Source organism: Dryobates pubescens, chromosome 1 (genome assembly GCF_014839835.1).
Source record: "Dryobates pubescens isolate bDryPub1 chromosome 1, bDryPub1.pri, whole genome shotgun sequence".
Taxonomy (NCBI): Eukaryota; Metazoa; Chordata; class Aves; order Piciformes; family Picidae; genus Dryobates; species Dryobates pubescens.
The window spans coordinates 50,757,500-50,785,134 of NC_071612.1; the positions used below are offsets into that span (position 1 = coordinate 50,757,500).

The 27,635-nt window shown below is 35.2% G+C and overlaps 1 protein-coding gene across 1 annotated transcript in view; it reads right to left on the reverse strand.

Annotated features, from left to right (window-relative positions):
- Positions 1-629: 629 nt before the first annotated feature.
- The window catches only part of FSTL5 (follistatin like 5), a 246,145-nt gene continuing 219,139 nt past the window's right edge, over positions 630-27,635 (reverse strand). Inside the window, exons 14-16 of the mRNA XM_009904567.2 lie at positions 27,346-27,453; positions 26,741-26,865; positions 630-1,944 (exon numbers count right to left, since the gene is read on the reverse strand). Of these exons, the coding sequence (XP_009902869.1) occupies positions 1,242-1,944; positions 26,741-26,865; positions 27,346-27,453 (936 nt within the window). The 3' untranslated portion in view covers positions 630-1,241. The remainder of the gene's footprint in view (positions 1,945-26,740; positions 26,866-27,345; positions 27,454-27,635) is intronic.

The following is a 27,635-nucleotide window of genomic DNA, read 5'->3' on the forward strand; positions in this document are numbered from 1 at the left end:
AAAGCAATTGCTTAAAGTCTGGATATCTGTTTACTGCTGCCTTTCTGATACTACCAACTTATTACTCTACTTATGGGAATCTTATTTCTCCCATTTAACTATGTAACTATTGTTAATATTAGAATTCTAAGTAAACAAACTATAAAAAAATACAAAGTTTTTCTTGGTTTTGTTTTATGGTTTTGGGGGATTTTTTTGCACAAATCCAATTGGATGAATGGAATAGAAAAGCTGTTGAGCTGAACAAATGGTTTAACAAATATGGATCAATGGTATAACATATGAGCAACAAAATTATCTGCTGGCTGTAGACTTCAGTTCTTTGCATTTTCAGTTTCTTGAACTGCATTTTGTTTGGTTTAAAATGTTTTCTGGATGATACAAGTGAAGCTTTGTGATGCCAGGTTTTTAGAATGTTGTTTACTCTGAAAGGATAAGCACAATATTTCTCTTCAGTAGAACCAAAACTCCTTGCTGATGAAAACCTGATAGGTGAAAAACCTAATACCTATTTTTCTCTTAAACTGTTAGGCTTCTATAAGCAGCTCCCTCAACTAAGACTTAGCACAAAAATAAACTTGTCAAATTGCAGTGATCAGAAAATGCTGCAAATATAATTTCTCTTTATTTTTTTTCTCTCTCTGTGTATGTTCCGTAACTTGAGACAAGAAATTTGCTACTAGAAGTTTCTTTTTATTGACAAGCAATCCTGTAGCCACTATCAGGTTAAATGATACAATTCCTGCACTTTACCTTTCCTGTGAAACTGTCGCTTCAAGGCACAAAAAGATTAAACAGTGGGCTGGATAGATTAGGATGGGACATTTCAGTTTATGGGGTCAAAGTTGTACAACAGCTCTTATTTTGTGTCAGAAGCAACCCAAATCAAAATTTGAATCATATTTAAGTCTCCTATTTACAAATGCAAAGTATCATATTAAATTCCCTGAAGCTTTTTGCTTGTGTTTTCCTACTTCCTTTAAAATAATTTTCATCAACTTCAATATTTACTAATTTCAGTCAAACACCACAATCCCAGCTGAAAAATAACAATGAGTAGCATTATCAAATAGATACTGTTTTGGTAACTTTTATGGAAGTTGATTCAAATTTTGTTCCAGTCAAAGAAATAACAGGCATAGAAGGGCCTAAGAATTTAAAATTTAAAATTCTGTAAATTTGAAGAATGGTGTCATTTAAGTGCAATGTACTGTAAAACTATTAATATCTAACATAGATCCTTATGCTTCTCCAACCCAAACTACTGTGTTGCCTCTCTCAACTTCAGTGATTTCACAATTTAACTTATTGAGCCGTCCATCCAGGATAAACAGAGATTCCTTGGAAGGGGTCATGAGATACTGACCAAAAAGGCCACTGTCTTTTATAAGACGGTTCTTACTGTTCCAAGGCCATTCACCTGCTTTGACAGGCTCCTTCAGACTCTTCACCATCTTAACCTTGCCAGAGGAGAGCTCCATGAAAAGAACATCAGTTTGTGTGCTGGAGCTACAGTAGACATTGTACTGATGAGCTTCAGTGAATGATGGCTGAAAAGCTACGTCAGATATGTGCAAATTAGTGTGAATGTCAAATGCATCCTGTATTTCTCCTCTTGTTGTTATGGACTGGATCCTCATGAGACCTTTTGCATCATCAATGCTGACAAGGTAGTGTCCATCTGGAGAGATATGTGGTGTGCCCGTTACGTCACCATTGTATCCAATCACAGAATCAGTAACACTATCCACTATAAGCTGTGGTAGGACAGCCCCAGTGGTATCAGGCTTACAGCAGATAAAAATATATCCTCCAAGAAGTGTATAAGCCAGTGACTGAGGAATGCAATTATAATCCTTTAAACTAATTGTCTTGATGTATGACATAGTTTCTAGATCGATTTTGCGGAGCACAGGCTCATCCTTGTGAAGAATAAATCCAAATCTGTAAGGAAAAGCACAAAATGAAAGTCAGAGCTACTGTGTGCATTATGTACAAAAAGGGAAAGTATTTATAAGCAAAGCGGATGAGCTAATTTGTGCAGCAGTATATTGCTATATAACTCAGCATCAGATGTTTCAGACAATAAATAGTTTTAAATGGTTAATTTCAAGTGTTCTTGCAATTGCAAGTTAGAGTACATCAAATGAAATATCTAACCCCCACTTATCTGATTAATGGAATTATTTATTTTTTCTACTGACATGAAGTAAAGGTAAACATTACTCCGAGCATGTCTATTCAGTTATAAGTTTTACAAAAGCCAGTAAGGAAAAAAGATTAAATGTCCACAGACAGTACATTGCACATATTTTAACTCACTTCATATAGTTCTTCAGCGTTCTTGTGAACATCAACTTAACCCTGCATTCATTGTTATTCAGATGATTATCTGAATCTTCCTCATTTTAATTCAGCAGAAATGAATCTTGTAAAAGGATATAGGTTTATGCCTCCCACCTATCCAAGGCCCGTATTGCTTACAATTTAAATGACCCTTTATGCTTTTCCACATCACGTAATTTTCACTGAACATTAGTAATGTGGTTAAACTTTGCAATCCTAGAGCTGAATGTTTATAATATTTTAAATGCAAACCATTTGACTGTTCTTTAATGTTAACTCATTAAGTTCTGACTCTCTATATGCAAAATCCACTGCCCTGAATATTATGGAGTCATTGAAAGCACATTGGATTATCTTCTAATCTAAGTAGATTTCACATAAATGTTCCCAAACAGACATTTTCCTTTGGCACGTTTCTTAATGTAAAATTTTCCCCTGAATCTTTGATCCTAAGAATGAAGCTGCATGCTGATATATCATCTGAAATTATCTTTCACATTCTGTTGATATAAAGCACTACAACAGCTAGAATGCTTCAGTAATAGCACAAAAATTTCAGACTGTATTTGCAACTGCAATATATTTACTAGTAACAGGCAAAAAGGTTTCAGGACATTGCTAAGTCAATTCCTCCAACATACCATGAATTACATTTGCACTTCCTACTGAACTGACATAAGAAGATTTTCAGCTTTAGCCCCACCTTCCAAACTTTTGCATACTGCTTCAGTAACATAGGATAACAAAACTATAAATTGGTTTAGATTCGAAGTGACTGTGGGATTTAATTTGGTCCAACTCCCACCCAAGGAAGGGCCAGAAGCATCATGCTGCCTGTGATTTTGAGTCGAGCTGATTACAAGATAATTTTTGGCTTGGCTTATTGAGCCACTCATACGTATGTGTAATATGAATCAAATTGCCTTGGTTAGAAAAAGGGTGACTGAGCCTTTATGAAAGTTATGTCAAGACAACTTGACAATTCTGCTCTTCTATACACAAAGTCTGCTGTTCTGTCACAGAGGAAGACTAGGACCATTAAGCAGAATTTGACTTTTAGCTGTTTTGACCATCTAGTATTATACTTTTCATAATCTTTTTGGAGGCAGACATAAAGTCATTGATTCCTAATTCTGTTATTATGTAGTAAGCATTTTTTGGCCATGAGGTACAAACTCATACTGTATTAGGTACAGCATCGCCCTGTAATAGAAGAAATTAAATAGCAGCTTCAGTGTTTAACAACCAGCATCAGACATAAAAGCAACAGTGGTTACAAAAGGACAATGGCATTAGCTTATTGATTATTACGTAACAGTCTTCAATGTAAAGCAACAGTCAATGAACTGTAAAAGAGCATTCACGACATTCTGGGTAATGAAGTACACTTACGTTTACTTCTGCCAAACAATAACCAAAAACTCAGTGTATCTTAAACCAACTTTTTATTCTGGACAAGAATTGACTGAGAGCTAGGCATTATCGTCACCATTTGTTTCAGATGCAACACAAAACTGAAACTTGTCATTTCCTAAATCAAGCACTAAAAAAATAAATCAGAAAACACAGGCACAACAAAAACAAATACAGAAAGTTATGATAGAGTTACAGTATCACAGTATAACTAAGGTTGGAAGAGACCCCAAGGATCATCAAGTCCAACCTGTCCCAACAGACCTCACGACTAGACCATGGCACCAAGTGCTACGTCCAATCTCCCCTTGAACACCTCCAGGGACAGCGACTCCACCACCTCCCTGGGTAGCCCATTCCAATGACGAATGACTCGCTCAGTGAAGACCTTTTTCCTCACTTTGAGTCTAAACCTCCCCTGGCACAGCTTGAGACCGTGTCCCCTTGTTCTGGTGCTGGTTGCCTGGGAGAAGAGACCAACCCCTTCCAGTCTACAACCACCCCTCAGGTAGTTGCAGAGTTAGTATTATGTACAATCTAAACCTGGCCAAATTTCTTGACCTATCAAATCTATTGTGTATAATCATTCTTCAGCCCCATTCTTAATACAATTATGTTCACGTTATTACAGGCAGACCACTGTTTCTTTGTCCCCCACCCTACTCCATGGCTACTGGTTTGGAATCCATTGGCCACATCAGAGGAGAGGAGGCTGTAATGTTGGGATGTTTCCTGTGATGTGCACTGATGGCTGAGTGGAGCATAACACGCTCTTGCAGAGGGTAGCATGGGGAGAACTCACCAGGAATTCATCCTGTGAGTAAGGCAGGACAGGAGTGGGAGAGAAGGTCCAAAGTAGGAATCCGGTAAACCTTCACAAAGGATCTACCCATCCCCAGAACCAGAAGTATAGCTGCCAAAAAGTAATTTATTACAGCTAATATAATTTTGGCAATACTATTATTCAAACAATTCCTTCTCAGCCTGTCTTCTTGCCTGCAACTTTTCAGTTCCTCACTTAAAATTTGGGAAAGCTGGACAGACATAGATAGCCAAAGAGTTCAATAATACAGATGAAAAAGAAGTGTGTGGGGGAAATGTTTTCAGAGATGCCATTTCTTCTGATGAAAAAGGATTTGGCAAGCTGTGTGTTTGATATATTTGTTTGTTTACCTGTCTCAGTGAGAGCTGGGTAGCTGGGGTTATGACAAGATGAACAAATCAAAAGAGGCGTCTATTCATGTATGTGTAAAGTCTGTGAAGCTGATTCTTAGTCTATGACAACTGCCAGACAGAGGCATAAGGAAGGAAGAAGTAACTGAAGTTCTGGAGGAAAGATGCAGAAGGGAATAGGGGAGGTGAATAAAAATACTAAGAGAAGTTGAGGATTCCATGTCTGATACAGTGAAAAGAAAAAAATAGGCCAAACGACAACCAAACCAACCAAAGAAAACCCCAAACGAAGAATGAGAAATTATACTTTTGCTATCTAAAGATGAGGAAGCATTTTCCAAGCCACTATCAACTGAGGAAGTTAATAAAAAGCTTTTTTCGTAGGATAATTTATCTATCAGGTTAGATAATTTGCTAGCATTTTAATAAATCTCAGAATAACAGGAAAAAAAATTGGAAAGTCTAAAAGAAGATTTTTGAAATATTCATAAGATAAAGTTGGGTATCCTAGCTAAGCTGCATAATTTGATGCATATCCCTGGGAAATAATAAAACAGATTATATGAGTACCAGCTACAGAAAACCACAAAAATAATGCAGTCAGCATGGGGCTATGGAAAAAATGAACTTTGAGACAAACCTAGTTTAGTTTATTTTTTTTTAAATTAGAAAACCTTGCTGAATGTAACTGAGTATCAGGAGGGTGTACCTTTCTTAGCACAAAACCTTATACCTAAAGGAAAAACAATTTCTCTGAAATAAAACATAGTTGTTAATGTAGAATCATTATTTTGCAGGCAAATTTTGCTTTTGCTTGATATAATTTCTGATACTTCACAAAATTTTCACATATGATTTGGATGTAAATATATTTCCATATGACACTAAAGTTGTAAATAATTATGGTAAAGTCACAATATTAGTCAGTTGCTCATTGAAGCAAAATGCGTTCAAAGATAGCCAAGTGTGAAATCCAGCAACTTTACTGTGAAAGAAGAATGTAGTACATGCATATAGTAGATCCATTATCTTGAAAAGTAGTGACTATGAAGAGATTTAGGAATCACAGCAGACATGAAGGTCAGGATGAGATCTGAGTCTAATGAGTCAAAAAAAGAAAAGAAAAAAGAAGACCAAAGGCCCTTGAAAAGTCCTTAGAGGAATATACTTCTTCATAGAGAGAGTGATTGCCCATTGGAATGGGCTGCCCATGGAGGTGGTGGAGTCACCATCATTGGGGGGTGTTTAGGAGGAGACTTGATGGGATGCTTGGTGCCATGGTTTAGTTGATTAGATGGTGTTGGATGATGGGTTAGACACGATGATCTTGAAGGTCTCTTCCAATCTGGTCTGGTCTAGTCTATTCTATACAGAGAGAGGTAAGAATAGTGCAACACTCTCCTATGGATATTACACACTGAGGAGAGGAAATTAAGAATACTAAATGTTGGTTTACTTCCACCCTTTTGAAAAAGGAGTATTAAAAAATTAGGGGTACAGAAAAATCTGAAAATTACTTGATGGATAGAGACAAGATTCTGAGAGAGTGTAATATATTTAGCTTATGAAAAAATACAATTGAGATACTACTTACTTACAACATATATATATATACATAGAATACATAGAACACATAGATATACCTGAATGGAGAAAATACGCTGTTCAGTAATGGTGTCTTTAATTTCAGAGAGGAAAATAAATTTTTAATTCAAAATTGTTTGGATTTTGTTTGGTGGTTTTGTTTGTTTTTGTAATACTGGAGACAATAAACCATTGCAACAAATTACCACAGAGGTGATGATTTTCCTTTGGTGGGCATCTCCAGGAAAACATTATGCTTTTTTTTTGCATGATTTGGCCAAATGCAAGAAGAATATCAGATTCATTTTCTGGATCTCTGGATGACTCTCTAATTTTTAAAAATATATAGCACAGACAGAAAGTCAGACAAGATGTTCTAGTGGTCCCTTCTAGCTGTGACTATATGAAATACCACCTTTTGGGCTTTGTTCATACAATCAAAATTGCTTAAGTACAGTAGCTTTTAATCTTATACTACTCAGTCATTTAATGCTGAGATTTCAAGAAGCAGCCAAGTGTTTCAAAACTTATGAAATTAATTGTGATTTGACACAATATCTTAGCTCATACACACACAAAACCAAAAAGTAGCATGCAAAGATCTGTCATTCTGTAAGCCTCAGCTTTAGAAGACATTTCTACCTCTACTTTAAGGAAAAAAAAAGCTGTTAAAAAAAAAAAATCATACACTGTTTGTGGTCTTAATTAATTATGAAGTTCACACAAGTTACTACTAATGTATACAACTACTGATACACACACATATATATTGAAAATAAACATTCCCTTTAAAAACACATTGGAAGTTCCTGAATTACTTGTATAATATTACAACTATACCAGCTATAATTTCAATCAGGAAGAAAGATGTTCTAAGACTGGGATAGTAATTCCTTTGAAATTTATTGATCCAAATTCTAATTTATTCTAATTCTAATTTATTGATCTAAGTTCTGGGCCCCTCAGTTTAGGAAAGATGTTGAGTTGCTGGAACATGTCCAGAGAAGAGCAACAAAGTTGTTGAGGGGTTTGGAGCACAAGTCCTGTGAGGAGAGGCTGAGCGAGCTGGGATTGCTTAGCCTGGAGAGGAGAAGGTTCAGGGGAGACCTTCTTGCTGTCTACAACTACCTGAAGGGTGGTTGTAGCTAGGAGGGGGTTGGCCTCTTCTCCCAGGCAACCAGCACCAGAACAAGAGGACACAATCTCAAGCTGTGCCAGGGGAAGTTTAGGCTGGATGTTAGGAAGAAGTTCTTCACAGAAAGAGTGATTTGCCATTGGAATGTGCTGCCCAGGGAGCTGGTGGAGTCACCATCACTGGAAGGGCTTATGGAGAGACTGGACTGGGTGCTTGTTGCCATGGTTCAGTTGATCAGATAGTGTTGGACGATAGGTTGGACTCGATGATCTCAAAGGTCTCATCCAACCTATTCTAAATGTAGATCATGGTGGAGAGGTTGAAGAAACAGTGACAGATCATGAAGACCTGTTCAGACCTGTTACCTGCTTGCACACAGCAAAAATCAGTAGCAAACAAATCTTAGCCTGGTTGTCCAATAACCTAATTGCTGCCTTTTAACTACCTTGTGAACCTGTCTATACTTCACTTCTGTTCAATATTAAGAACCTTCTCAGAACACCAGTGTCAGATTATTGATTCTGCTTTCACTATCAGGCTGGACTTCATCAATGAGGAGGCAAGAGTTAACTGTAAAAAAGTACTATTTACCCCATTTGTCAGAAAATAGTATTGGAAGTCACTAAAGACAGCTTTGAATGGCACAGGTTAGTAGATTGGAAAACCTAAAAAAGTTGGTGATTTACTAGACTTGTAACAAAATCTCCTCCAGTGGTGTCTATAGGCTCAGCATAACAGTGACATTTCACAACATCTATATTAGTGAAAGAGTTTTGTTGGAGGTCCTCAACACAGCAAATCAGCAAGTGTTGAGCTTTCACTGGGGTTTTGTTTTGTTTTATTCATAGGAAAGGAAATCTATTAAATCTGAGTAAAGAAGCCTGAAATACACTACTCTCTTTTATGGTAGCTAAAAGCTACATTTTAGTTTTCTAAAAGGATTCCAAAAATACAGCCATTCATAATCAAGTGACTAAATTGTGACTGATGCCAGAGTACTGTAAGCCTGTTTTTTATTATTAGGCTGTTGGAAAACAATTGATATTTAAGAGTAACTTCACTTTTCCCAAATGATTTATAGAGAGATGGTGGTGTATTTAACACAAAGTTTCCTTTCATATAGATTGATATGCAGAAGCCTCTTCTCACTGTTCATTAATCCTGAGTAATATTTATGAGAAACTCAACCCTCATGTCTCTTGTATGCAGTGAAATCATGCACAATAGCAGACAACATATAAAGTCGTTTGTCAGAGTGCATATTGGAATCCTGTGCAACTCAAGTCTACAAGACATGAGAGTAAATCTTCACATTTCCTGTAATTTATTTTACAGTTAATGCAAGTGGGAATCTGTAGCTTGTGGGCATATCACTCCAACTGAAGTAAATGCAAGAACTGTGAAATCTGAGACTGTTTCTTTCTTCACTCATGCCATATGAATGCATAACAAATATTCTAATCCCAGAGTTTCAAGATTTCCAACCATACATTTTGACAAATAGTTAAGAGAAACAGGGTTAATCATATTTAGCAACTCTCTAACATTTTCAGCATGAGCAATATACTGGGTTTGGATGGGAATGAGTTACTTTTTTTCATACTGGCTTGTGTGGTGCTGTGTTTTGGATTTGTGAACAAAAGTATTGATAACTCACTAATGTTTAAGTTACTGCTCAGCGATGTTTGCGCAGCACCAAGGACTTCCCAATTTCTCACTCTGCCCTCCCTGCAAACAAGCTGAGGGTAGCCAAGAAGCTGGGAGGTGAACTACTGAGATAGTTGACCCCAACTGACCAAAGGGATATTGCATGACATATAACATCATGTTCAACAATAAAACTCCTTCAAAAGTAGCCATTGCTCCTAATAATAAATTATTACTTCTATTGTCTCACAATAGAAGATTCAAGATCAGAGTTTTTTGAAGTAATTTCAAAATGTTCTAAATACATTTAAAATATGGGATTTGGAACTGCAAGCCTGCATGTAACACAAAAAATTATGAACGGCAAGCTCATGAATTGTACCATTCTTTTTTTCCAAAACCAGTTATGATAATTATCACTTTCTATTTCCCTAACTATTGCAAATGAGTTAGTCTGAAAACTCTCATTTACAAGCTGAAAAACAAAGGAAGCAAGTCAGGTTAATGCTCTACCAAAACTACTACTCTATCTTTTGCCAAAATATCAAATGTGTCAGAATACAAGAAATTTTTCAACAAGTGGGTTTGGAAAAACTTGTTCATGAGAAACTGACCATCTTTGAGAGGTAACTTATGTTAATGAATGTTAAACCCAGATTTTAATGCTACCAGTTTTGGAAATCTTACTGGGCATTATTGTTATCCATCCACATTACCAGTTTTTACAAGTATTACTGTCCTCTCCTCACATCCAGTTTTCACATTGTATTTCACTAACTTTCCCTCACCTTAGGTTCCATTGCTTGTGATACTTACACAGGGTAAACCCAAATTTTAACAGAAATCCTCACATGGTACACAGCAGACAATTACAGAAAAAATGCACAAGTTCAGAGCATGTTAGCACAACAGAATTCATACAGCTAGCTTCATTTTACCGTTTAAAATACTTCAATAACTGCCCTTCAAGGTGGTGTGCTACTTTCAAATCAGATCCAGTCCCCCTATTACTGTAGAAAAGTAGTTCATTAAGTTTTTGAAAAAATAATGTTGGGTTTACATAACATTCCTGTCAAGTTCTTTATCATGTCTGTTCATATTGAGTATCTCTGATCATTGCATAGTACAAGGGGCAAATTTTGGTTTTGAGGAAAGAACAAGAACACATTTTTCCTGTTAAATATCTTGTTATTCTTACATATCTGATACATTATTATTCTTTCTATCTATGCCAAAAAAACCCAATCAAACCAAACCAGACCAACAAACAAAAATGTTTTGAGTATGACAAAACAAATTAAAATGTCTCTTCAGAGCTTCCTGATATGATTTCTTTGAGTTTGTTCCTGTAACAAGAATCTAGATTTCAATAAATTAATTACAAAATGTACTTTTGAAATGCCACTTGTAGAATGTGTTATGTATTGGTAGTGGTAAATGAACCTGGAAAACAGAAACTTGACTGAAGTCATAGGGACTTACCCAGTTCTATAGAAAGTTTTCCAGTTACATCACATTTATGTGACTAACTCCTCATCATACCAGTAATACCTAAGCAATTTTTTCCCCCCTATTTTTAAGTACTGGGGAAAGGCTTAATGAGAAACTTATTTCCAGTGAAAGAAGGTCAGTAATTCTTGCCTAAACTTCAGAAGTGCTGCATCCTAATATCCCTTTTGTATCTGGAAAGAATTGATATTGGTCTCAAACCAAAATACATAGTAATTACTCATGGAGGTTGTTGTATTGTCCATCCTTCTCTAAACACAGTTGATAGGGCAACACTCATCTTGTGATTTGTTGCATTTCATAGTTAATGTAATGCTGATTAAAACTGACACTGATTCTGCTACCATTTTTTACAACTGTATATAGATGTGTAGCAAAAGATCATAAAACATCTAAGAACTCCCCTGTATTCAGACCCATCTGTCATCTAAATACTACATGACAAGGGAGGGATAAGAAGGGGGAAAAAAAACCAGAACAACACAGTGCTGAAACTGCATAAATAGGACTTTGATTTGATTACTCCCAGTCTGCAGAGTTTTAATGGAGGTGTGTACTGTTTGATAAAAAAAATGCATGTTAAGTACCATACATATGCATATATATGTATGTGTATAGAAAGCAGGTATAATATCTCAGTATGCAGTTGTAATATAGGGAGAAAAACATGTATTAGGATATCCTTTTTTTGACTACTTTTTCTTCCAATACCAGAAGTGGATGAGGAAAAAGTATTTTTACCTCCCATATTATGGGTTTCAGTCCTAATGCTCAAAATGGTTTTACTGTTCTTCTTTGCACAATTCTGTATTTTCCAAATTTGCCTATAAGGAGCCCACTGATGCCTTTTCAGGTCCAATATTTGGATCCTTAAAAGTTACGACCTCTCCTTTTCCTCTCATGGAATCAGCATGCACTCCCCATTTAGGATTAAAGATAAACATTTTCATGACACAGCTGATAAATTGGATAGCTGAATGCTCATATTTCAGTGTCATATAACAGAATTGCAGTGTTAAATCTCAAGCCACACAGAGCTGAATTTGGGATGATTCTGATAAGGATTTCAAGTAATTCACCTTAAAATTAAGAAAGGTGTGCTTTAGATTAAGTACACACACAAAATGAATACACTGCCATGATGGCTCGTGTAATTTTTAGTACTGTATTTTTTATAGTAAGTTTCTAATATAAAAATGTTTATAAACCAGGTCTTTTAGTAAGTTTCTAATACAAAAATGTTTATAAACCAGGTAATAAAAAATGACAAAACGAACACGGCTTAACCTTGTCTCTTCCGGAGCACGTGGTTATAATCACAGCCGTACTGCTTTCGAATAAACATGAAAAAAGAAATGTATACAGTCCAAGCATAGCTGCTCCCCCCCCTATGATCATATCTGTATGCAATAAAGAGGTTGAAGAACTGTCATTACAAGTGTTGAACCTCAATACAACTCTTCTTTACAGGCAGTATTCCTTTCTCGTCAACAAATACATTTATGCATAACTATGGATGTCTGCATATGAGCTAAACATCTTGGCTGCTATTTTTATAGCAAAGACCTAGTCCATACAATCAACAGAGCCTAGGTGATTTGTTAAGATGGCCAGTGCCAAAGCCCTACAAGGAGTAAACAAAATTGCCTTCTGAAGTCCACTACCTGTATAGACTAGATTCCATGAAGTATAGCAGAAGTTAAAGTTTACATCCACAGATACACTGCATTTTCACCTCTAAATCTAAGTGCCTAAAAATCTGAACTTCACACTCACCCTAGGTATCCTATCAGAACATAAACATAATATTGAAAACCAGCCTTATAAAAATTTGCACAGATTTGGAAAATTGATGACTGTTTCAGGATGTGAGAGCTACAATTATGCTTGAAATGTGACCATCTATTTCTCCAGGCCATTATAATAAATTCAGGTATCACACACCTCTAGTGGCTATTAAAGCTGCCCTTTGTGGTCAGGTATCAAAATGACTGTTTATAGGAGTAGCTACGAATGCTAAAGTGTCTCCATAAAGAGAAGTGTTGCATAAGTCTCCATTCGAAAGAGAGCTAAAAGCAGAGAAGACATCCCTCTCAGAATTTTCAGGAATCCCTGATAATAGTTTTCACAGCTCTCAAAGGGTAGCTTTAGCAGAAAACCTCAAATTCATTTTGCTTTCCACAAAAAGTGTATTTTTTCCAACCATAATGATGAGCTTCAATATTTCTCAAGGCTAAAGACTCAACAAAAGTGAAATAAAAGCTCTTCAGCGTCTGGCTTTCATTTTGCTCTTCTTACAAATGAATTTTCCAAAAGCCACTGTTTATCACTGTATTTTAGTGAGTTGAAATTTCATGCCATTATCAAAGTATTTGACATAGTTTTAGAACTAACACCATAGTCTACTGCAAAATATCAAGATGAAATTACATCATACAAATTTTATCATCTCTAATTTAGACAAATATTTTTCAAGAAAGAGTAAACATAATGGAATGTGGCTAGTAATCCTAAATTTACCAGTTTGAAAAGGTTACAGATATTCTTGGGCTTAAAAGATTAATTTTAAGATTATTTCTGCTTGTGCACACAGCAACTATGAAAGTTGTGCAAAGGGATGGTACACCACCTACATTATACATTTTTTTCACATTCTGGAGCATGGGTTCCAAGTGGATAATGTGGGAAGAAATTCAAGCCTGTTGAGACACTGTTACTTTAATCAACTATACCACAGTTAGGCCCAGCTTGTCTTACCTTTGTTTATTGAGGTGACAGTTTAGGCTGTGCCTTTAAGAAAAGGATAGCTGCATAATTCTCTAGCTGAATGTTTGGGTGTAAAAAGGAAAACAAAGATTAATTCTAAACGAATTTCATTGGTCAGATGTGAGATGTACCATAGCAAATCTCTCTCACATTATTTTCTCTCTCTTACAGCTTCAGTCTGTCTGACTTTTCGTTTCTTGGCCAGAGAGCATGCAACAGACCCTGGAATAAAACTGATAAGATAAGAGAAACTAACTTTCTTAACAACTGCTTTGAGCTAACGAATTTTCTTTAATATCCCATTCTCTCTCTTTTCTCTCTCTTTCTCTCTGTTTCTCCTTTTTTGCCTAATTAACTGCTAGGGGAAAGGGAAGGAGGGGGGGAGAGGGGTTTGGGAAGAACTCGAGGTGGGATCCTCCTCGGGAAGATCTGTGTTGTATTCTTTCCTGTAAATTCTTGTATGATATTGTAAATACTGTATATTTTGTATATATTCATTGCAATTTCATTATCGCTTGTAAAATACAGCCTCCATTTGCTTCTCAGACTGGGTTAGCTGTGCTTTATTGTTGGTGCATGTGGGCTAAAGTGTCACACCACTACAATTGCCTTTATAATACTATGAGATTTATACAAGGTAACTCTGAAAAAGTACACTAAGGCAAAGGTTGCAAAAGAAAAAAACTATGAAACTCAAGATACAACTTAGGGCAACGCTGTAGGAACAAACTTTATGTTAATTTTTAGCATTTGAAAACCTTCAGTTCACTCTGTAATAACACTGCATCTCCAATAATAGGGAAACCTGTAGGTATAAAAAAATTGGTGAAGACATAATCTTATTTTGATGGAAAGATCTAGTTAAGTAAAGTATGAATTAATAATGGACCAAATACACAGTTCCAAATTCATGTGAATTCTGATACTGCATCTTAAAAACTGGGTTTGCAAGGTATCATTTTTCCACCCTTCAAGTAGCACAAGTTAGTTTGCATCTTCTATGCACAAAGAATAACCAAGCAAGATGCAAGTATGGAGCTACTAACAAGCTGTAAAATAACAACCTGACTTCCTGTATGTTAGTTTCTTCCTTTAGACAAGCCATATATATAGCTTGCTACTGTGATCACATTTGTCAAAAAAGAGAAAATATTCAAGCACTTGTTAAAACAACAACAAAAAGCTTAAGAATTTTCTCCCCTAGAAATAAGGATGTTTAATTATACTTAAAAAATAATATGTATATATATATATATAAACATAAACCTATTTATTATTATTGATTTCAGAGAGATCAACAGAATAGAAGATCATGACGATGCAAAAACTGATGTCAATTTTCCTTTTTGTTTATGGCCCTACAACCACAAACTACTTTCGTCAAATCAAGAGATATTTTTAAAGAGATATCTGAGATCAAACACTTAAGGAAAATTATGCTCTCCAAACAAAGCAACTAAAGGAGAAGAGAAACAAACTACAATCAGAATTACCTGCATAAGAAGCCAGCAGTAGTACTGTACAAAAGACAGGGTTTGTAGCTTTTAAATTTTTAATCAAGAAAACAATAATAAACTTTATCTACTTTATGTTGTGTGAATAGTATTTGCATTGAGGCCAGTCAATGTTGCATATATTAGGGAAGATTGTTTTTCAAAATTTATGGGGGGGTGGAAATCAACCCAGGAAGGGAAAGTTCTATTAGTACAAACCTTGATCAAGTCTGTTGACCAGAATTCTGTTTTCTGGAACTCAAATTAAATGCCATTAACTGCCCAAGCATGGTCTGTTACTGTCCTGATCCTATAAAAAGCCTATAATCTGGCAACATGGGAAAAGTATTATAATTTAAATAAAATTCTAAAGCATAAATGTGTTATATACTGAGCAATTTTTTTTCTGATGGGCTTAAGTTATGCACAGTAGCAATGTAGAAGGAAATACTAACAATTAAGAAAAGGAAAAATTGGTCTAAGAACTGTTTTCTTAGCTGTACAGCTCAAGTGCCTTCCTTGATCCTTTGAGAGTTTGTCACCAGCAAAACAGAAAAATATACAGTGTTTCCTCTAAGGATTTTCTAAGAGCTTAACACAGCACTTCAACCATTATTTCACTTCTGAAATTACTCTTCACTTTATATCCATACACAGACGATTTTAAGGAAGATTGTTCATACTGATTTATATTACTTCAGAGGCCTTGTATCCATACCATTTAAATGATCACAAAATTAATTTTCCTTACTTAATTTTAAAACACATAATTCATTTCTATTGTAATTCTCTGTTTAAATGACTGTAGTATATTGCAAAAATAAAATATTTATCTGTAGATAAAAATCACACTTTTCATTTTAGAGGTCTTTTTGATTTCAAAATCTGCTAGCATTCCAAGAGCACAGCTGTCTTTGCCTCAGGACTTACAAAATTATTGTTGCTCAGAACAGTACTTTTCTGGCAGGTTGCTGAGAGAAGATGTGGTTTGTTTTCTTTTTAATTTCTGCAGTTCAGAAATGGTTGTTTGATGATAACAAAAGCCTAAGTGAATTTTGTCCAGTAGCTATTGCTCATCAGCACAAATGGTGCCTTTCTTTTGGGTACTATAATAGACTTTGACTTCTGAAGTTTGTTTTCCTAATTTTGTTCCTGAAGCTTTTTACACTTGCTTCGCTTGTTTGTTTCCAGTTGGAAAATATATTTTTTTTCCTCCTTCCTTGGTGTTTGTATATAACAGCATTAAGCACAAAGCATTGTCCTATCCGAGGACATATTTACATCTTGGAGATTGCCTTGATAACTCTCTATTTTTGTGTTTATGTGTGTGAACATACATATTCATGCACACATCTGTAAAATATTTTTGACTCTTCACCAATTTTTAAAAATTAATTTCTTGCAAGTACTGTCTACTAAATATTTAAAAGTCTCTCCTAAAAGAGACAGGAGTAGCATTTGAAGCATAATGTATAACTGTAATAACATACCAGGCAAATATAGCAGTCCTCATAAACAGGTATAGGGAAAAATATGATGAAAATAAAAGACAATTAATAACCAGGGAACAGAATGTTGTGAGGTCACTCTTATGGAAAAAGACTGATATTAGTATAAACCAAGATCATCGCTACCAGCTCCGTTAGCTCAGTTCTGATGAGGAACAGAATTTGATGGCAAGTCTCTCTTTCTAAAAGAGCTGACCCCTTTGTTATACTCCTGCTTGGAAAAAAGTTCTGGGTTTTGAAACCATCAGGCTTATGAGTTCTTATGAAAAAAATTGTTTGTACAATAACAGGAGTTCTCTAAAAATTATAACATATGCAATAGGAATGGGGAAAACAATATTCAGCTATAACTTGCTTTCAATGAAAATCAACACTATTTTTATTATTAATTGTGAATGTGGACTTAGGAATACCTTTTTAGGATGAAAAATGAGATCTAGTAGAGATCCAGTCCCTCAGAAGTCATATATGCTTCACAAGTTTGCTTGATAACAGTTACAAAGAAATGCAGGCCTTCATAAATTAATTCAGAAAGGAAATTAATATTCAATGGTAAGAGTCATGGAACCAACATTTTTTAGATCTATGGGAGTGAATACTCTAAGTATGATAAAATTCCTGATTAGATTCTAAAATGTATTGAAATAGAAGAATGAGGACAATAAAAGGTTACCCCACAAAAGTCCTGCTGTGCTTCAGAGAGGCGATAACTACTGCTGGGCATGACCACAGAGATCTAAATGAAAGGGAGGTGATCTTTATACTAAATAATCCAAGACTTCAGAGATGGATACTCGCAGATTTGTTCTGGAAGCACTGAAGGTCTTTATTCTTTCTTACTATTGTTTCATACATACTTCATAGAAGTCAACATGTTTTCTTGATTTTAAGTGAATTCAGTGTAGAGAGGAATAAGTTGAACGGCTGAGACCCTACAGTCAATGATAGCCAAACATGCTAAGATGATTCTTTATTTCTTTTCCTCTCTCAGCACATGCTGACCATTATTTGTAAAAATAAGGATATAAACAACTTCAACACACCCACACAAGACAGAATGAAGGCAATTTCTGTTAGGGCTCAAAGGAATACTGACAAGTGCTATATTCTTAAAACAAAAGGATCTCATCAAAGCTTGGATTTGAATAGAAAGATTTCCATTCCTAGACAATAAGCAATGGGGACAGGAATGCATATTACAAAATAAATAGGTTTTGAGCATTAGTAAGCTTTCAGCAATGGACAATAACAAAACTCTAGTTTCTGAATTTATCTTACCTCATATTTACTAAGATTAGCTGTAGACTCTAAAAAATGAGTGCCACAAATTTAACCCTTCTGAACCGAAGTGTAAGATACAGTAAGTGCCATCAACAAAATCCTCATTCTCATTGTGATACTCTCACTGGGGCAGAAAAATCATAAGGGATACAGTCTTTCCAGCACTTTTGTGTGGGAAAGACTCTAAGTAAACTGCCTTCTGTAACTCAGCTGGGTAAATTACATAAGTGCTTATGAGCAAAACATAAAAATGTTTAAACCAAGGTTTGATAGTGATAGAAAAAATAGTATACTGCATGAAATCCTCTTAAAATTACATTTTATTTTATATTTTTTATTTTACTACTATTTCAGTTTAAGATTTTACTTGGAGAGCACTTAAGTCATATCTCACTAGAGACCCAGAGGAAGAAAATGGCCTGTCAAATTCATGTTGAAGAATATCCTCAAATGACCCATGCATAAAGAACTATAGAGAAAATTTCCCCATTCTTGACAAGATATATATGGTGGGTTTTGCAGCCATCTTTAATATGTTGCACACAGCTCACAACTTCCTACTTACATTTAGTGTACATTTGTACACAGTAGGGATAAATCCTGGATTTTCAGAATAGTAGGATTCAGGAGCGTACACACTCAGGGCTTGAGCACTTCTCTTATAAGGATAGGCTGAGGGAGCTGGGATTGTTCAGCCTAGAGAGGGTAAGTCACTGGGGGTACCTTATATCTGCCTTCCAATAAGTGAATGGAACCTACAGGAAGGGTGGAGAGGAACTTTTCATAAGGGTGTCTAGTGATAGGACAAGGGGGAATGGTTTTAAACTGAAGGAGATTAGATTTAGACAAGATTCTAAGAAGTTCTTCAGTACAAGGGCGATGAGACTCTGGAATAGGATGCCCAGAGGGGTTGTGAATACCCCCTCCCTGGAGGTGTTCAAGGCCAGGTTGTATGAGGTCTTGAGAAACCAAGTCTAGTTGAGAAGCACCCCAGACGCTGGCAGAAAGGTTGAAGTAGATGATCTCTGAGGTCCTTTCCAACTTAAGCCATTCTATGATTCTCTCATGGGACACTTGCAACACATGTATTTACAATATACTTCTTATCTATTGCAAATTGTTGTTCAATGATTACAGCATTCACAAGAAAATAATCCAAGAAATTTAAGGCCAAAGGAAAGCACCCTAATTTCTAGATTTTTAGAATCCAGGAATATCTGAAACTGTGTTACATCACAAAGGAACATATTCTTAGCAGCAGTGTGTTTGTGTTGGCAATAAATGTATTTTGCTTTCTTGTACCTTGTACAGAAGAAGGGCCAGCACTTCAATTAAAAGAAACAAACAAGCAAACAAAAATAAAACACCCCACCAAAACCAACAAAATCCCAAACCAAATAAACAATTTTAAGAGCAATAGAAGTCAACATACTAGCTACACAGACACAGCAAACAAAAGATATTCCTAAACATGTCTCTAAATGTCAATACAAATGTCACTGTCCCAAAGTCACTGATCTAAACCACAGCACCATTCTGAAAGCTACCAAGAAAATTTACTCAATGCAAGCCATATCCAGCACAATTTATTATAATAACTATATTTGGATAGTTAATTAGCAAACATATAAACCCCAGTTAATTATACAGTTTTACAATTGCCTCAAAGCTAATAAATGAATCTTGATAATTTGGTTTATTTGGAAAGCAAATGAGTAATTAAAGCACCACTTTATGTCATGTGTTTTCACCTACTGATAAATGTTGAATTTTTAAGAGCAGACAGGTATTAGGAGACAGGTACCAGTTATTTAATAACAGCTGATTTGGCCACTTCAGATGGCCAGACCACACTACTCTAAAGGTAAATATGGCTCTAATGACTTTTGCACATGCAAATTGGAAAACACAGTGTGAAAAACATTTACAGTTTACCAAAACTAGTCTTTGTCTTACTAGAACTAACTAGACCTACTTAAGCCAGATTCTGGCCATTTCCTGAGCTATTGGGGAAAACCAAACAGAATGTATGCATTTTCCTTTACTGATACTCTAGGTTTATAACACAGCAAAGATCTGCTACAATCTCATGTTTGAGGTAACATTTGAAGGGAATTTTCATTTCTATGTAGCCACACTGAAGAGGAAGTGTTTTTTGATATCTTTTTTTTCCTGGCCTTTTTAGTTTGTGATCTCAAACTATTTAAGAGGAAAAGATTTCAAGCATGAGTTGAATAAACTGTTCAAGTGGCTTTTGCATTATATTGTCAACTGACATAACTAATTCCAGAAACAGAATAGTTTTCTAGATTGATTTCTTACATATGTGTAAGAAACACACACATATATTGCAAGACTAGAATAGTATAGAATAGAATAGACAAGGTTAGGAGCAATCAGAGATTTCAATGTGTATTTTAGTCAATTAATTATTAAGAATTTCTAATACACTTACCTGAAAATTCATTTTAAAATGAAAAATATTTCCTCCATAAATTTGAAAATTATCTAGATTAGAAAATGTTATATACACCTCATAACACCAGGTCTTTGCCAGATTTTAGTGAATTAACTGTATTTGCAGAATGCTGGTGGTTACTTCATGATTTTTGTACTTCACAATTGCAGACACAGAGTGGAAGCCTTACTGCCTATCACATATGAAAACCTGCAAATATAGGTCCTTTTGAGTTAAAATATAGGAGAGAATGTGAAGGAGGTTACAGATGAAATGTAAGTATGGGCACATGACATATCATGTATGTACATAAAGGATTGGGAATTTCCTAGACTGAATATATCTAGGGCTTCATTTATGGAATCCTAGCTTTCTGGGCAGGGATATGTGAACAATGAAGTGGAGAATACATGTTTGATATGTTAAAGAGTACTTGAAATTTTTCTAAAGAGGTACTTATTTTGACAGTTGTCAGTGATGGAGGCTGGAGAAAGTAAGTTTCACAGAACATTTAAACTGTCCTAACTGGCTCATTCTATCTTTCTTCATATTCCCTCTGGAACAAAGAGGCTCTAAAATCCATAATTTAGAGGAAAACATACAAATGCAGAAAACCATTTCTCACTGTCTCCTTTCCATCTTTCCCAGAGGTCCTTATAAGCTTCTCTTCCAAAATCCACACATTTATGGACCAGAAGGGAACCACACAAAACCAAAACAGCAAACACGCACACAAAAAAACAAACCAAACCAACAGACACAAACAAAAACTCACAGAATTTTCTATTTGCTTATTTGCATAGAAATACTGAAAATGCTCTCAGTCCTTCAGCTACTTCACACCTCTGTAGAGGCTTAAACTCAAATGAAGTGTGAATTTACTGAATCACCACCCCACAGGGGTTTCATTTAAGAAGGTTCACAGGAATGTATTGCCAGCCCATGCCAATTACCTCTTAAAGAAAGCTTAGGTTTTGGACTGTTCTGTGCAAATGAATAAGTATAATTTTAGAAAAACTACAGTCCTCTACAACAGAGAAATAAAAGAGAGGAAAAAAAACCCTTAAACTGAGAATATTTTAACTCTAGTCAGTTCCTGAGCCATCGCACCAGTGAGCTGATTGCTCATTCTTCCACTTGTTAGGTCAGGTCATATGACATTTAGAATACTTGCTAAAAGATTAAAACATCTAAAAGGGTAGACTTACTTCACTACAATGAGTTCATGTAATATTGCTTTTGAAACATTTTACAGCAGTGTAATGACAAGCTTTAATTTATTCCAACTATTTTTTGTTCACTTTGATTTACAGACAGTAGAGCTAAAATAATCAGCCCCTTTGCTCCTTAGGCTTCAAGAATACATTTTCATGAGCATTGTACAAGTCAACTTTTTGCAGCCATTACACATACTAATTGCAAATGTCTATTTTTATGATTAAGAATAGTATTATCACACAATTAAAGATGAGATCATCAGTTGCTCTGAACTGCTTTGGTACAAAAATATAACTCACTCAATAAAATTTCCTTGTCAGTAAATGTACACGAACAAATATTGAATATATATATATATATACACACTCAATTCTTAAGAGGTGCCTTTACAAAAGAAATAAGCTTCAGTAATAACCGAAAAACAAAACCAAACAAAACAAAACAAACCCACAATCAAACCCCCCCAACAACTCCTGGGATTTGTATAATTTATTAGAGAGTAATAGATCTCATTCCACCTACTTTTATGTGCCCACTGTCTGATAACTTATGAACACAGAATTGTTTCTCCTTCATCTCAGCAGTGGAAGAAAAAGGAAACAAAGGGGAGAGACACCTCCACATCCCTCCAAAATTAACTGATGGTACTTGCACAAAGAGATCATTCTCTCCCCAGCCTTTTTTTTTTTTGCTTTTTTGGTGTTCTCTTCTGTACATCTACATCAACTGTACATAAATCAATTGTACACATACATCTTCTGTACATATATCAATTGTAAGAGGGTTTTTGAAGAACAAAATTATTCTCTTCTTCCTCTACTACTTTTAGGCTCATGCCTGCTTAGTTTGCATAGCTTCTGCTATGATGGCTCATTACAGATGTTCAGAGATTGCACATTATGAAACCACAAGTTTATTTGCCCTGAATCCTGCTCTACTTTAAGTATGACCACACATTCCCTCAGTCTGTGGTAGGAAAAGTCTGGGAAAGCTTTTTAATTTTTCCTTGGGATCAGGATTCACAAAATCACAGAATGGTAGGGTTTGGAAGGGATGTATGAAGATTATCTAGTCCAACCCTCCTGCTAGGACAGGAACATATCCAGGTGGATTTTGAATCCCTCCACAGACAAAGATTCCACTCTTTAGACAGCCTGCTCCAGTGCTCTGCCAACCTCAAAGGGAAGAATTTCCTTATGTTTAGGTTGAACCTCCTGTGTTCCATTTTGTGTCTACTGCCTCTTATCTTGTCACTGGACACCACTTAGAAGAGTAGGGGTCCATACTCCCGACACTCAACCTTTAGATATTTATAAGCATCAAAAAGATTCCCGCTTGGTATCCGTCCAAACAGATACAGTTGCTTCAGCTTTTCCTTGTAAGTTCCAGTCCTCTAATCATGTAAGTGGCTCATTGTTTACCTTAGAACAAAATTTTTAATAGCTCTTCAAATCTTTGAGCTGCTGCTCAAGAGAGCATTAAAATATGTGGTGGGTTGGTTTGTTTGCTCTTGGTTTTTAACAATGGGCAGATAATTTTACTATATAGAAATACTCATCCAGACAAACCAAATGTATATTCCTATCACTGTCTAAATAAAATGAATATGAAACAAGTTTTAAATGCCTGTATATGTATTTTTATCAATGAACATTTTAGATATTATTTAAAAAGACAAATTAATGTCTTATTATGGCTTTAAATTCACTCTTATTTCTGTCCCAGCATGTCAACAATCCTACATACCTTTACATTCTGTCCCTTGGTCTTTACAAGGATTAAACAATAACTGACTGGACAGAATATGAAGTAGGTGGTAGGACACTGCAGTAGACTGTTTGTGTTGCTGTCACAAAAATTTGTATTTTTAAGTGGTATGCATTTTTTACTTAGAAATGCTTTTATTTAGACAGAAATTTTGATTCTGGATTAATATAGTAAGCTATGCACAAACTGTTTTCTGCTCTATCATTCAAAATTTTAGCTTACAGGTGACAAATGCACATATCTAAGGAACGCCTTTATTTTTCTGGAAAGGGCTGGCATTGCACAGTCAAAGGGAACCGACTTCTAACAAAGAGTAAATAGGGCCCTTGAGCAGTTAACTACATCAGCTATCTCAGCCAGTGTGGTTATTTCCCTTGTAGCTCTTTTTCATGATTCACTTTCATAAAATGCTCCCCTGGTTGGTATATTCACCAAAGAATAATAAGTTCAAGCTTCATGTTTTTTGCCTAACATCCTTAAAAAACACATGCTGTTACTGAGCATTTTTATTGTTGACTGGTGACAAGTTAGATTTAATAGACCTTTTTTTTTTCCTAGACAGCTACTAATGTGATGAATGCAGTTAATTTTAAACCTTTTCTGACACATTGCTCACATAGTTAATTTTTATTTGAATGAAAAAAAAAATCTAAATACTGAAAAGACAGACATTTTATCTAAGGCAGATACTCCAATGACTAACAAACTTCACCTAAACAGCTCTTGAAAGAACACATGAAAAATAAAAATAAGATGTTTGTCTACATAGAAAAGACACACAAAATTAGATAGCATTTTAGAAAACTAAAATGAGATTCTTTGCATCCTAAGTAAGGCCATGAGTAGCTACTTAAAATAGATAATTACTGCTGAATTAATTTTGTTGGTTAAAAGCCCCAAATGTACAGTTTTAGCACTGGACAAACTACTGTAGGCTTTTTCTGAAACATCAGAAACATTGTTCTTTGTCTGACATGCAAACTGAAAAAAAACACAACAAAAAACACAAAAAAACCCACCCCCCAAAAAAAACCACCACCAAACCCACCCACACCAAAAAAACATAAAGCAAATGTGACTTATCCAATTTTATTCTTAAACTGCTTAATTGAATTCTATGTTCCTTTTTTATTTCATTAGGTTCTCTTTTATTCTTTAATTCTCCTTTTTCCTAAGATGCCTATAGGACAGATGAAGTGACTTATCAACTGAAAGTGGAAATGGCTCACCATGCAAAGCAGAAATACCTTAGCTGACCTTTCTAGGCAAAATATCAACTTAAAACTGTTTGAGTTAGACAAAATGAGCTCTTCACTAGCATTGGACTGGGCCTATTTTTCTTTCCCAAAGCTTGGTTCCCCTCCTTGTATGATGTTTGTCCCCATCCATCTTCTTCTTTTCCTATTTAAGTGACAATTAATGTATGTAAATGTCAGTTCTGTTGGGTTGGTACTTCTAGTACTTGGTAGTTTATGACACAGTAACTTTTGTTGTCTCAAGACATACCTGTTACAAATATAGTAGAATTATTTAATGCTTTTCTAAGGCTCAGTGTGAGGACTGCAGATTACTTCAGGGACAAAACATGCATTTATCCACTCGATTCAAGAAATGTGACAGTAATGGTACTTAAAGTCAATTTACTATTCCATTATATTAACTTACACATTCCTTTTTAAAATGCATATGGCTAATTGCCAATTTGTTAGGTCAGGGTTTTGTAGAAAATTGGAAAAAAAAGAATTGTATTCTATCAACAACTTCTTTAGGAGAAGCCAAATGATTTTTCATACAAAAGACTAGATTCATCACAGGCATGTATAGAATAAATATTGAAATCAATTGTCAAATCATCTTAAATTACATGTGCTCACATTTAAAAGGCCACAACTTAGTACAATTAGAAATTATTTATATATGCAAATTGAGATTTTGGCTAAAAATAAATTAATATATCCCATTATTTAAGGAATCATTGTTGAGATCATCCTTATGAAAGCATTTCTGTACAAACTTGAACTTGGAAGAGGAGAATATGCAATAGAGTTAATTATTTGAAGAGGTGTTTTGAGCTGAAATTGGTCTGTATCAGCTTGCAAAGAAGCTAACAGTCCTAAAATTACAAAGTGCTAACTCACATTAATGCAACATTCAGATGTACAAATCCTAGAGGGAGGAAAAATTTCAATGCCTACAGGTAGAAATGCTACCAAAAAAAAGAAATATGAAAAGAAAATTATATTTCACATTCTTACTAATGTATTTTCAGGAACAACAACAATATATTTTCATTTAAGAGGCCTTGGGGAGATCTTGAAAAGATTTCTGCATTATGCCTTTATTAAGTGTTGCCCTCTTTTTCTCACACCCTCTTTCTCTGTCCCATAATTCTCAAAATCAATCTGGTTTCTGTGTTCCACTCTTCCACACTTAAGACTATTTCTATTAGAGCCAGAACTTGTCTGTTGTTTGGACAAACACTAAGACCATTGCCTGACAGAAATAAGTAAGGTCCCAAGAATCTACAGTGTTTCCTGACATGGATGACAATATGAATCATTTTAACATCACATGTTGAGCACCTGTGAAATGAGACCAATTTTTTTTTCATATGTCTAAAGAGAGTTTATGTTACATGCTCAATCATGTTTTATTTTAAAAAGCTTGATGAAAACCAGTATCAAGAACCAAATAATAAGAAGCAGCAGTTAATAAATAGTTAAGCTATGCAAAACTCCATAAGTGTTTTTTTTTTCTGGTCTGATGATTAAGAGAATACCTCCAATAAAACATACATGTACTACAAAATACTATATATGGCAAATACCCTGAGTAGTAGAAGGAATTAGAATAGAATAGAATAGAATAGAATAGAATAGAATAGAATAGAATAGAATAGAATAGAATAGAATAGAATAGAATAGAATAGAATAGGAGTAGACCAGGTTGGAAGAGACCTTCAAGATCATTGTGTCCAACCCATCAACCAATCCAACCCACCTAAACAACTAACCCATGGCACCAAGCACCCCATCAAGTCTCCTCCTGAACACCTCCAATGATGGTGACTCCACCACCTCCCCGGGCAGCCCATTCCAATGAGCAATCACTCTCTCTGTATAGAACTTCTTAGGGAACAATCTAAACAGTACAGCTAACAATTCCTTAAGAAAACCCCCAGGTGATACTACATCTCATTTTTTAGTATGCAGAGCCACTGCAACTTCTGAACATTGCTGAGGTAAGGAAGGAAATGTGCAATAAACGCATTTATTCTGATATCTAGCTTGTTTTCAATAAAACTCACATTCAGTTTGTTTATGAAGAAGAGTGCTCCAAAGCAATATTGAAGTAGGCAGCATGGTTTCAGATTTTCAAGGTTTTAAAATTGTATTTTCTTTGGAGACAACATTATAGTTCATTTAATTCAGGCAAAACTTACCTTATATGGGTAATGATGAGGGTTGTAGCTGGAATGAAGAAGTCATCCACTCTGTCAAACTGCTTACCCACTGGTTGAGTGTGGATTGTGTGATGAGAAATACTCCCACTGGCTTGTGTTATCACCTACATAAAATAATATTATTATAAACTATAGAAATACTCTTTCAAAATTTAATCTCTACTCAAATGAATTAATACAGTATTGCTTCCATAAAGATGGAGCTTGTCACCTCCAGAGCATCTATAGAATTTTAGTGAAATAGAAATATGTCTAAAATCCAATTTATGCTGTAATTAGGGAAAAAGCATTGTAAGCAGCAACAGTTTGCCCTCGAATGACTGGCAGTTAGAAAACATTCTGCTGCCTCAGTAGTATTCCTTATCCTTCTACCAATTTAGTATTGCCACTTCTTAGAATGTTAAAAATAACCTCTAACTCTTCCAGCACAAGTATCTGAATGTGTTTCTGGTTATTTGACATAATTTCACTACTGTGCTGGGGTCATGATAGTAAGCTTAAACAAAAACATACAAAATGTTGCAATTACACAAAAGTTCAACTTGCCTAGAATTCCTTGCATACAATCATTCTGATCACCTCACCTGCAAAGTTGGTGAATTCTTTTCCATGCTTCCCCAGCTCAGCACCCAGACTTGATCATGTGATTTATCATAGTGTAGTTTCACTGGAACAGGATCTGTACTTACTGCCTGAAAAACAATAAAAATGGAAATCCTCAATTTTCTGTCACATATTAGAAAGAAAAATTATACATATGCTTGAATTCCAATGAAGACTGGATATGTATTTCCTGCTGTTGCCAGACTGTATTTTAAAATTATTGCCAGTTATTGTAACAGCCCCTTGATTAATTCAAAGTTATTGAATTGCT